The sequence below is a fragment of the Fringilla coelebs genome (genome assembly GCF_963513975.1).
Source record: "Fringilla coelebs genome assembly, chromosome: 1".
Taxonomy (NCBI): domain Eukaryota; kingdom Metazoa; phylum Chordata; class Aves; order Passeriformes; family Fringillidae; genus Fringilla; species Fringilla coelebs.
The window spans coordinates 131225491-131238724 of NC_140028.1; the positions used below are offsets into that span (position 1 = coordinate 131225491).

The 13234-nt window shown below is 38.1% G+C and overlaps 1 protein-coding gene across 1 annotated transcript in view; it reads right to left on the reverse strand.

Annotated features, from left to right (window-relative positions):
* ZNF804B (zinc finger protein 804B) overlaps nt 1–13234 on the reverse strand; it is a gene marked incomplete at both ends in the record, with an annotated part of 222363 nt that overhangs the window by 26679 nt on the left and 182450 nt on the right. Inside the window, one exon of the mRNA XM_084216798.1 lies at nt 1439–1582. Coding sequence (XP_084072924.1) covers nt 1439–1582 — 144 coding nt within the window. The remainder of the gene's footprint in view (nt 1–1438; nt 1583–13234) is intronic.

Sequence of the window (13234 nt, forward strand, 5' to 3'; positions counted from 1 at the left end):
GGATCTGGAAAAGCGCTCATTTTGTATTGTTATAAAAAATTATGGATTAATTTACAGAATGATGATGAGGGGAATTGCTTTTGATTTAATACATAAGCACATAACTCTGGTTTGGGAGTGATGGGACAAAAGAGTCCCATTATTACCCATGGACAGCTGCCTGGGGTGCTTGAATTGAGCAGGATGGTTCAGCATTTGATGTGTGGGCAGACCTTAGGCAGTTTTTTAATGAAGTGCTGTGATAGATGCACACAGAAAATTCCAGAGTGATTTACATCCTCTGTGATACTGCAGAAGACAATAAGATTGCTTCCAGGGAGACTGAGGAGTTTTGCCTTTAGCATTGCTCATTTTGTTCAGCATTATTATTTCTAATACTCTCTTCAGAAATACCTGCAGCTTCTAATGGTTTCACATATTTTTGAGGTAGCTCCTGACCCTCATGAACCCCAAAGTGTGATCACACAGAGGACACTAATTCCCTGGCACCTTGGATGCACGCAATACAGGAGCACTTAAATGCAAGCACTGGCAGAAATGCAGGAGAAAAAGATCCATCTACAGAATCCAGTAACCTGTGCTTAGCATGCCAGCTCAGAGGATGTGGTCTCTCACTTCAGGGGTTCAGAAACATTCACTCCTGGACCTCACAAACCATTTTCTTTAAATTCTGAAGTGTTGATATGAATTAATTGCATTTTCCTTTCATATTGCCAATTGAAATATGGATTTTGCTAAAATTGGAGGAAAACTGGGACTCTGGAAATAAAGTTAATAGGCACATATGGGTAAAATATACCTACCACACACAGATGTGATAAAATCGATACCAAAAAAGTGATAAAAAATTAGTATTTATTATCTTTTATCCAGGAATCCAACGTCTCATCAGGGATTATTTTATATCGTTCTGTATGGAGGGAAAAATGTATTTTGCCTGAGAAACATTATGAGACATAGATTTTAATTCCAGAAACAAATGATTTAAAAAAAATAGACAAAATTAATTTTTGCCCTTGAAACAGCACAACCAGCTTGAAACAGCATGGTCATATACCTTCTGATAAAAACATGAAGAGTAGAGGCTTTTCTGTGACTGGGAGGGTCAAAAGAGGGACCTGGTCATTTGAGGAAGTGCTCTTTCCCCCTGCCTGTGGTTTTTAAGTAATTCCACATTTAAATTTATCAAATTAACACCAGACATCAGTATTAAGCATGTATCTAAAGCTACAGCTGTAGGTCTTTCAGTCAGAGTAGTTTAAAAGAAATTGTGATAAAAGTGAATATTTTCCATTTCATTTTAATGGAAAGTAGCATGTTAAAGTTGAAAACATCAAATGATGAATTGTCTTCTACCTGGGTGACATTAGAAACCTCCCACAATCAATGAGGAGGGAAGGGAGACCGTGGTAGCATGCAAGACATTTATCAGGTTTACCTGCTTGTGAGCGTGGTCGTAAGAATTGATGTGGTTGTCAAATTCCTGGTGTTTGTGGTACTGCTTGTCACACAGTTCACAGTAGAAGTTGGCCTTCACATCCTCCAGGGCCTTGGCTGCAGCTTTCTCCTTCTCAGCATAGCCCTGCAAAGGCAGAAGCAGAGGGAGGCTCTTCACCTGAGACTCTGAACTCCTCTTCAGCAGCTCTTTGCATCAGGCACATCGCAAGCACTGGGCAGCTGCAGCACCAGACTCCATCCCAAACAGGCTAAGCAGGTTTTGGTCTTGAATGGGATTCATTAAAGGAGTTGTGTTTCTTGGGGAATTGTTCTTACTGCTCATTGTAGGTTCTGCTGTAAGGAGGGAGGAGCGGGGTGCAGAGGAATGCCATCAGGATACTGCCCAGCCCTGGGCAGGAAAGCTGAGCAGCAAGAACAAGTGAGCCCTCAGTGTCAGCCTGTTAGCTCAGCCCCAGATTGCCTCAATATCTGCTCCTTCAGGTACAATTGCTCACAAGAAATAAACTGGTTTAATCTGATATTATGGCAGATTTTCTTTTGTGTTCTGCTTTCTGACTTCTATGATATGTTCGCTGGGGCCAGGCAGCAGATTGCTATGGCTGGCTGAGATTTCCCTGGAGCAGAGCCACCTCTGCAAGAGCCCTTTCTGTTCCTCCCTGTCCTTCCCAACACCTGCATGAAGGGACACCCCATCCAGCCTGACCACAGTGAAAGTGACTCTGGCCTGCCTGTCACAGGCCACGAGCACTGAGGAGAGCTCATGTCCAGGCTCCTGCAAACACAGCTGAAAACAGGGAAAACACCATTAGTTCCTGCATAGTTGCCTTCCATATCTCCCCAGTGACACAAGTGAGTGTTACGGAGAGTCAAATACTTCAATTCAACACATAATACTAGGTAAAAAGAGAAAATTTCAAATATAGGAGCCAGAAGTTACTGAGCTCAGATTAATGCACTTAAATAAAGGGTCTGATATGCAAAATTGGCAGCAGCCTTTGTCAATCTTATTTCTTTTAAAAGTCCTTCATTGTACTGTTGTTATTTTTATGACACTTCCTCAAACATTTTGCATTAAAGTGCAAACTTCTAATATGGAAAACAAGAACAAAAAAAAGTTGGTAGAAGCCATTCATTTTGTATTCATATTGACAAGCTGATATTTCTTGAGTGTATGTAATATATTGCCAGGGATTGCAGTAATTCATCATTTGCTGTACCGTTTTACTCTCCTAAAGAAACCAGCACTCTCTGCTGCCAGGCTCTCCATGCTCTGCAGTCAGGGCTGTCTGCTGTCCACATGCTCTCCCCACTCTGTGTGACAAATTCAGAGTGCATGGAAGCCAGGACAGGCTGCACACCTGGGACAGCCTGCTCTCAGCACATCACCCTGCCCAGCCCAGCTGCAGGGAGCAGAGGGGGCTGCAGGCTGGAGTTTGGTATGGCAGAGGAATATGAAGGTACATTCTGAGCCCTTCACAGGGAGAGGGACTTTCTTAATGAGTGACACGATTCAAATCTGAGACTTGGCCAAGCAACTGATGCTGGTTGTTGGTGTGGCTCACTGAACTTTACACAGCTCTGTGTTTTGTGCCTTTCTATTTTGCCTCTTTTTCTCTTTACACCCTCACAGTGGTGTGAGTAGGTATTTTTTACACCATAGTTTTAGAGGTGAGATTAACTTCATCTAAACTTGGCTGTCTAGAAGTTAGGTGTATGGGTAAGACAGAATCCTAAGCTTCTTCTGTAAGAAAAGAAAAATGCTAGACACTGCCAAATGGTTATTAATCCCATCTATTTCAAAAACCCATTTTAGGATGAGATTAAATTCTCCAGAGGTTCTATCTCTCTCCGACCACTGCAAGGCTCTAAATTACTAACCTGGCCTACATCCTTAATTCTTAGATTGCTGAACTTGAAGATAATAAATTCTGTATTGTATTTCTTTAGATTCAATTCTAAATCTCCCCATGAAACTTGCATGAACTGACCTACTTGAAGACAGGAGGTCAAAGGGGAATGCTGTGCCCAGAATTTTGATTTTACATGTTATTGATGATACCAATGGCATACCAGTTCCTCCCAGAGAAGAAACATGCAAATAAATTTCTTTCCTGCAAGCATATAGCTCAAGTGGGTCAATATTCTATAGTACACTAAGAAAAAATAAAACTAACCTGAGCTAACATTTCTCCGCTTGAGAGGCTGCTCAATTATGGTAGTTAATCCTTGATTGTATCAGGGAGAAATATACTCACAATCAAATAGTTAAATAGCTTTCATTAGTTATTTAAATTTACAGAGCCCATTAAAAAGTGATACTTTTCAGCTTATGCTTCAGACCCATTGTTTTGCTAGCATTAATTATTCACCAGGCCTTTGATATAATTAAAATGCATAAATTAGAATGTGGATGCAATAGTATTAATTATGCAGAGATGCCTTCCCTGAAAATCAAGTGTTGGAGGCAACATTTTTTTATTCTAAACTGGTAAAAATGAGAGTTTTGCAGTCACTGGAAGCCAGACAAGCATATTTGTTTTGCAGGAGGGGTTGTGGGTTGTTTTTTTTTGGTGTATTTTTTTGTTGTTGTTGTTGTTGTTGTTGTTTTGTTGTTTTTTTGGTTGGTTTTGTTGTTTTGTTTTTTTTTTTTCTTGGTCAATTAAATACTTACAGCCTGCTCCATCTTTCCTTCTGCTGCAGGAGAAGCCTAACAGTTTGGGGTGAACGCACTGCAGAACTGTCTGTACAGCACAGCTGAAACTGCTGCTCATGAGCATTCCAAACTGCCAACTTTATCTTTCTCAGCAGAAATTAATACAGTTCCCTTCACATAAAGACGTTTTAAAATAGCAACAAGGCAGCTCCCAGGTGCATCCTAAGATAATCACAACTACCTCCATTGCCTTATTGCTTAATTATGCTTGTCTGCCATGGCAAAAGATACAACTTCCTGCTTGCTTATCGATCAGATGCAGGGAAATTGAGTGCCACATCACATCCTTTAGAAAGGTCATGGATTTTTTCTTTCCCTACAAAGACATAAGAACTTCTAGCAGTACTGTAAATTGTGCATAGTCAAATGAATTTTCACATCCATACTTTCAATATCATCTCAGTAGGAGTGTACAGACCGACGGTCAATTCTGGCACGGTAAATGTGATTGTGTGAAAGAAGAAAATCTATGGAGCTGCACCTGTAGAAAGCATAGGGATCATCATGAAGGCCTGATCACACAAATGCAGACAGGCAGGCAGCAAAGATGCACCAACACATTCTGAACTCTGAAGCTTCAATGTTAAGGAGTATATGTGTCACAGTCTCATAAACTTTATTCTGGATTGTACCCTCCTTGGTAATGGCACATGGCCTGGGTAGATGTGTATACTTATAAGACAATAAAGGTTGGCAGCTCTGTCTGTCAGTCATGGGTAGCAGTGGTACAAGCTCATGTGAATGGTGATGCCATCCTTGTAGGTGAGAACTCCTAGAAACCATGGATTAAACAACTACTGGGCTGCTGGATGCAGACCGAGAAGCGGATGAGGACAAACAAGTGCAGAATGTGTCTCTAAATGCATTTTGTCTTGAAGCCTGCAAAATGGTTCCATATTATACATTTTAATTGCATTCATGTCAATTTGACCCACAGAGGCACATAACTGTAATAATTGCTTATATATTGGATTAATTTTAAAAAATACTTCTCTAGCACGTTAGGCTAGAAGTGCTTTCACTTAGCAGCTACTTTTGCAGTATGCTTGGTATTGTGAAAACTCAATTAATGGTAGCTGACATTTCATTTTCTAATATGGGGAAAATCAATGAAAAATCCCATGTAACTGAGTTTTCTTGAATGTTACCACTGACATCTAGTCAATTAGAAATCATTTATTAAATCTAGAGTCTGTAATAGATATTTAATAGACTGCATGGCCATTAAAGGATGCTGATCTAGACAAAACAATACCACATTTCTTGTCTCAGTAACTGATAGTAAATATATCTGCTATGTTCAAATGGGCTAAGGTGAAAAGTAGGTCACTTGATAACAATAAAACTTGTGGAGGCAATTTTCTACAAACCCATGGATTTCTATAAATATAGTGGAGTAAATGCTTGTAATAGGATATGAGAAAAATACAGCATCATTAGCCCACTTTTGATTACCTGTTTCTAAATTGGAATGCAAAATTAGTGACAGAACAGCTAACTCACAATAATGCAGAGCTCAGTAAGTGACAAACTCCTTCCTCTTTGGGGACATAAGCAATCAGTTTGGTAACTTAAATATAATTTTGTGAACCAGATTAGATATGAATTCAAGTTTATGCAACTACAGAGGTGCCTCTTGGAGGTTCTCAGGCTAGAGGTTAAAGGAGAAATAGGATGAATATAAAGCACATGAATTAGCTACAGATTACAGTCTACATCTAAGACTTTTAAACATATTTTCATTACTTATTTAGGTGAGAGAATGAATTGTGATTATCTATGAAATCTATGAATGGTACTAATTAACAGCATAGGGCGTACAAATGCTTTAGGGACCAGGGTCAGGATTCAAAATTACTGTAATAATCTTCAGATATGATCTTAAATCAGCAAGATAAAATTCAGTAAGATGTTTGTCAAGTGCTGCACTTTGGAGGGGGAATCATGTTCATCAATACTGGGTTAGGCATAGCTGCATAAAAAAATGCAAATGCAAGAAAAAAGGTCTGAGAGTGGAAAAGAAACCCAATGAAAGTCAACAATGAAAGTCAAGGCAAATCACATTCTGACATGTTAATAGTGATGTTATAAGTAAGATGCTGAGGGTAATTATTCCACTTGACTCAGTATTGGTGAAATGTCAGCTGTAAAATACTATTTGGTACATCTACACTAGCAAATAACTTGGCTTCTAGAATCTGACCCTCTATCATTCCCACTATGTGTGTGATAGTTCATTCCTGGGCTTTTTCATTTCAGAGTTGCCATTTTACATAAAAATGATTGCAGTCCCAGAATAACACCAGTGCAGGGACCACACTCTACAGGCAGCAAGGATGAGGCACCACAAACCCCTCCATGCCCTGTATAGCCTTACCAAAACCCAAAAGATTTTGTCAAAGAAAGCCACATTTGCATGCCTTAAGAAAACATGCAGTATCATATCACAGAACAACTACCCCAGCAGTGGTTTAACATAGCCATTACACTTCATCACACAGACTGAAATAAAAAACAAATATAATAATCACAGCTAACAGTACCAGACAGAGGAGACTTCAGGCAAAATGGACATATGGTCAGTTTGTCCTGGGGTGCATGTACTTTTTGGGGAAGACCAAAATGTAGATGTAGCCTTTGAGACAGTTTGCTTCCCACAATTCGAGAGAGACATAGATGTACTCGAGAGAAGCAGAAGTGCAGGAGTGCTAGAAGTGTACACTTTGGGCAGAAGTGTAGGGATCAGGGCTTTAAAAGTAAGTTACATGCCTAAATTAGGCAAACTAGATTCAATTTTTAATTCATATTTTCATTGACTCATTAGTGTGAGCACTTGTAAATAACATTTTTGAGAAAATACAGAGAACTGCCTAGGCTGGTACAAAACATCTCTGGGTGGTCAGGACCTGCGCATTCATGTGTAGAAATAGCAGCTGTAGAATCTTCATTTTGAGTGCTCATTCACCACATCTTCCAAATTCACCAGTTTTAGGGATGCCTGCACATAATTTTAATGTCCTTATATATGTTGTTCTGAGTTCTAGAATGAGACAGATTTTAAACTATCTTTAAAACTCAGCAGGCAGGTGATAGAATGCAGGAAGTAATCAAAGTACTTGTGTGCAGTGGGAAACTTGAGTACCACAAAAATGTCCTGATATTAAGATATGTAACTGAACATCAGGTTGTTTGAAATTAATGAACTTTTCCCTGAAAGCTCTCTTATTTTTTTTTTTCCTCCCTGGAGAAGGCTGTTCACTTACCTAAAGACTTTCCTAGGGAAGTTTGGCTGTGGAGATAGAATAAAAAGCAAGTGATTTGTTCAGCTGCTATAGCTGGCAGTACAGAACATTTTCATTTATCTCACATATGTTCTGCCATTCTCCACCTTGAAAACTCAATGCATAGTTTCTGCCACTGTGGGATATACAGTGAGGATTTACAGATCTCTCTATTGCAAAGGATTTTTTCTTCAAAGGCAGTAAGTGCTGCCATTCTCATCTGACTCATACGGGGCAACGCCTAACTTTGCAAATAAATACATCTTCATATTTTTCACACTCAGCCAATTACTGCAACATTTTCAATCATATGCACATCCATTTGCTACTAGAATGCTGAGAAGTGCAATGCTTTTAGCAGGTCCTACAGGCCTCTCAGAGTACAACCCTGCTGGGACTAATAAGACATGTAAACCAATTCCTGACCTTTTACTATCAAAATCTTCACTTCTGATTGGAACAAACTTTATAGGACATAAGAACTCAAAGAACATGAGCAGATCTATTCAGAACTTTAGAAAATATTTTATTTTCTAAGACAAATAGTTGCTTCTGGTAACTTTATAAAGGAATTGAACTTTGAGATTTTCGGTACTCATTTTCAACATTATGAATGGATCATACAGCCACTAAAAATCTTTGTTGTGGATATAGAGGGAATTTTTCAAGCATCCCAACATTTTTCTCCTCATTTTCAGAAACTGGTGGAATTGAGATCACATTCTGAAAATGTGATCAAGAGTTGACCTGCAAAGGTAATTAGGTACCTAACTGCTAAGTTGCATACAAAATTGTATGTGTTCAGTTTAATTTTTAGAAAATTTACAATTAATCAAATTTGAGCATTTGCACAATTTTATATTGCAAAGGTATTTATCTAAAAGAAGTATGTACTGGTTTTGGCTGGGATAGAGTTAACTTTCTTCACAGTAGATTAGTTTTTGACTGGGGTTAAAACATGACAAAATAATTATCAAAATATAATTTATTTAACTGAGAAAAAACTGCCTGGAATTACATGCAGTGCAGAAACATGAGTTCTAAAATAAAGCCAGCTTAAAGAGGGTATTAAAAAGAGAGTGGAAATCCCATAAATGGAAAGAAATTTCAATTTGAGAAAATCAAGGGGTAAAATGGAGATCAGTGATGAGTAGTGTCCCCACAGGGCCATACTGGGACCAGAGCTTTTCTTGGATGACATTGTGGGATCAAGTGCACCTACAGATGACAAGAACCTGAGTGGTGGGGTTGAGATGCCTGAGGGATGGAACAACATCCAGAGAGAACTGGACAAGCTCTGAACAAATGGATGCAAGTGAACCTCATGAGGTCCAATGATGCCAAATGTAAGTTCCTCCACCTGAGTGAGGACGGCCCCCAGCTGTAAAAGAAGGTGATAAAGGATCTGCTCCCATGTATTAAGGGACTGCTGAGATGCAGATTAAAAAAGACATTAAATTGAATACAGCAAATAGGCAATTTTCATACAGACTGGGAAATACACTCAGGCCTAAAGACCAAATGATAGATATAAACGTATAGATCATTTAAATACAATAGAAATAGAAAATATTATATTCCCTTATATTTCAATATATTTAGGCTGGAATCCATAAGGTTTCTCATCATCAGTGGAAAAGATGCAAGGACAACTTTCACATTGAAGTTGCAGGTGTCATTTTAAGATGAAGCATGATATATTTATGAGGGGGAATATGTGATGTGATTTGGTTGACTAAATTTGATTTGAAGATTTGGGAAAATCTTAAGTTACACTAAATCTGCTTAATGATTAATGTCTTGCTGCTTGATTTTTATCTCTGGGCCTCATTGTTAATCTATCCCTTATATTAATGCTAGCATTAACATTTGACTTACTGCTTTGAAAGTGTTTCCAAGCATAAAGTCATTAAAGAACAATCTCAAAACACAAACACTGCCATTAAAGAACAACAAAAAATGTTGCAATTCAGTAATTAGAGCAACAGCCATAAGAAGATAAAGAAATATGATTCAAGGACAGCCTGAGAACACAAAGGGCATCAGAACTCTCAAAATTTGTGGTGGTAGAGGCTGAAACAATTTCTGGGGTAACTGGAAACGGATGTGGGTTTCTTACAGTTAGGATTATATTCTAAGCATTTAAAAGAAAATTCTAACAGCTTTTTGGGTAAGATTAAAAAGATAAAAATTATAGAGAATCTCAGTATATTTACAGTTACTCTGCAGATATGGTTCACTGACCTTACATGTAAATATGACTGTGAAAAAATGTAGATAGAATAGAAATGGTTTTTTAAAGTTGGACAGAAGAACTGTTCCTGTTATGAAGAAGGAGCAGAAAGCCCATCTTTCACTTTTTCCTTATAGTCCTGCTTTTCTGCACAAATGTGAGTCCTTCAGTGAATCTGATTGTGACATTTTTGTCTGCCTCCCATTCAAAGTCAATTCCTTCAATTTGTTCACTGATTCGTACTACTTTCTCTCTCCTCTCAGGTGATAATTTCTTTTACTCTTCTTCAGATGAGTGAGGTATTATCAATTAAGCTGAAGAGTTAGTCCTCCATTTATGCCTTACTATTCTCACTTTTCCATTGCGATTTGTAGAGTACAATGCCTGTTCTAGCACTGCATTTAATGGATTGATGTGATGAATTTCTTTGTCTGTCCCCTCTTTTCAGTTTAAATGTACTTGACATTTTTTAGGATCTTTGTACCTTTTGATCTAAAGATTTCTTCTATAAAACACACACACACACAACTTATGTAACCTATATATATATATAAAACTTATATATACTGTATTTCATAACTGAGCTAGCTAAAAGCATTTTGCAACAATGATTTTGATTATTGTTTAGCAAAATGTTTAGGAAATTTTGTAGGACTACAACATTTGATATGAGCATAATAATAGTTATCACACAACTCATATATGGTTAGAACCATTTTTATTAAGTGCCTTTTTCACAAAATACAGGCTAATCATATCAGATAGCATTTTATAGTCTTTAATAACAATAGAATTAAACATTTAAATCTCTCTCTTTTAACATTGTTGGACTCTTTCTTTGCAGATACCACAATATCAAAACCAGTTCCTGTAGACTTATTCAATATCTTAAATGATGCAATACATCTAATATAATCAGATTTCTTTGCTCATAGCAACAGAGAATAATTTTTAATTTTATGAAAAAATATTAATAAACTATTAGTAAATCCACATTGGTCAATTTATCTCTTATATTATGTATATTTGCAATCTACTTCAGAAAATGTCTTACAGGGTAAGCATTAATCATACACTTGAAGTATATTTATACTATTCACCTTCACTTAAAACTCATCTATCGATCTCTACCGCATCATTGTTACATTGAGTAGCATTTGATGGCAAGTTTTTAACCAGAAATCAGGGCATTTCTGCACATTACCTTTTTATGGTTTTTTGTTGTTTTTTTTAACAGAAACTCAGAACACTGATTTATGTAAGCTTTGTTTTTCTCAGAACCTGAGGTTATCTAAGGGAAAAAGAAAGAACTCCAAATTGCTCTGTGAAGTCCAAATGGAAAAATGAAGTTTATTTGCACACACATATATCCTTCTTCCTCTGCTCCCCAAATGCATTCCTGTGAGTTATAAAATTCTATATACTTTCTTTTTTAACTCCTCAGTTTTAAACAAGCTATAATTCCATGACCTGACCAAAAGCAAAAAAAGAATCTTTTCATTTAGATGAAAGTATAATATTTGCATTCTGATTGGAAAAAAATGCATGGGAGGGACAGATGGAGAGAGATATGAAAGATGTGAGTGTGAGGAAGGAAGGAAGGAAGGAAGGAAGGAAGGAAGGAAGGAAGGAAGGAAGGAAGGAAGGAAGGAAGGAAGGAAGGAAGGAAGGAAGGAAGGAAGGAAGGAAGGAAGGAAGGAAGGAAGGAAGGAAGGAAGGAAGGAAGGAAGGAAGGAAGGAAGGAAGGAAGGAAGGAAGGAAGGAAGGAAGGAAGGAAGGAAGGAAGGAAGGAAGGAAGGAAGGAAGGAAGGAAGGAAGGAAGGAAGGAAGGAAGGAAGGAAGGAAGGAAGGAAGGAAGGAAGGAAGGAAGGAAGGAAGGAAGGAAGGAAGGAAGGAAGGAAGGAAGGAAGGAAGGAAGGAAGGAAGGAAGGAAGGAAGGAAGGAAGGAAGGAATACTCTTCTACCTCTATTTTATCCAAGCGCTTATGGCTTGAAACTCACCCTGCAGCACACATGGCAATTAAAATTAGCTGATTTTTAAATACAGCTGGGTACTCAGCCTGTAGATTGATGGCACGCTTATGGCAATTTCCAAAAGTAAACTCTGTCATCCCATTTCCTTCAGCCTTGGTGCAGGAAATAACTGCCTGGAAGGAGTCCCTGTATTCAAGTGCCAAGTGGTTTTCTTGAGTTTTCAAGCTCAGTGTACAACCACTCCAGGGGTACACAACAGAATCTTTACATCCCATGATATTCTGTTAAATTTACAGGTGATCCTGTGTGGCTTTGCATTTTTGTTCTCTTGCCTTCTATTTTTTCTGGTCCTTCCTTTCCTTCACATTACAACCCAAGAAAGAGACAGAATCCTGGTCCTTCCTGCCAGTTTCTGTGTTTGCCAGGCTCTATAATTGGGAGTAACCTTCATTGATCAGCTGTAAGTCTGCAATAGTTTTGATTACTTATTCATAGAAAAAAAAAGTTGCCAGAATATATCTTTAGAGCAAATTCCTGGCCTTCATGAGGATGTGGAGAAACCTCCATGCTCATGATCAGTTGTGACACCTTGCCAGTTACCAACTTCTCTTTCTATTCCATCAGCCAGGTTAAGAACAGGTAGCAAAAGGGCATGAAGGGCTATCAGAAAATGTTGGCCTGAAATGCTCCAGCCTATCCTCATATCTTGGTGAAGTCTGTTCCCAGAAGATGGAACAAACACAGATGCAGCTGCCTCCAGCTCCAGCCCAGGCTCTAGCATGGCCCAGCAAGGCTGGACTCAATAGAAGCTTTAAAACTGATTCTAATGAGACTGTAAGATCCAGCTATAACAAGCATAATAAATGGGAAAAAAAAAAACAACCAAAAAGGAATATACCATTTATATCAGGGGGATTTACTGACATTATTAAAATTAATAGAAGAGAGGGTGAATACATTCTTGCAGAGACAGATTTGGGAAAAAAAAACCCAAAACAAATCAAGATGTGGAAGAGGAAATAGCTGTTTAAAAGACTACATTTTTTTCCCTGCTGTGGTATTTTGTGAGTAAAATATTAATATGGTACAAAATTGATAGCAAACATCTATTGTCCTCTTGAATTCATCATGTTTGTATTAGGAACAGAGCTGTATAATGCAACATGCAATTTAAAATAAAATGTCAGTGTCTGGGACACAAAAGGTCTTAAACAGATACTTTGTTGAACAAATAAAGGATGATCCATCCTCATCTTCCTTCAAATGAATGAACTATATAACATAGAACTAATGCTGTCACAAGTGCTTGGTTGGGAACACGTAATGAGCACTTCTAGTGCTGCTGTGGAGACCTGAGGCTTCCTGAGACAACAACTCCAGCAGCTGATTGCTGTTTGATTCTGTAAAATGAGGTCTCCTGGGGTGTCCATTAATCCCATGAATTTACTGAACACAGGGCAATGTAGAAGTGCTTGATTTCAGAAAACTCAGCCAGGCTGACATCTCTCAACTTGAAAGAGTATTTCTAGCTTCACCATCCCCTATTATAAATACAAATGGGGAGTTCTCAGCTCC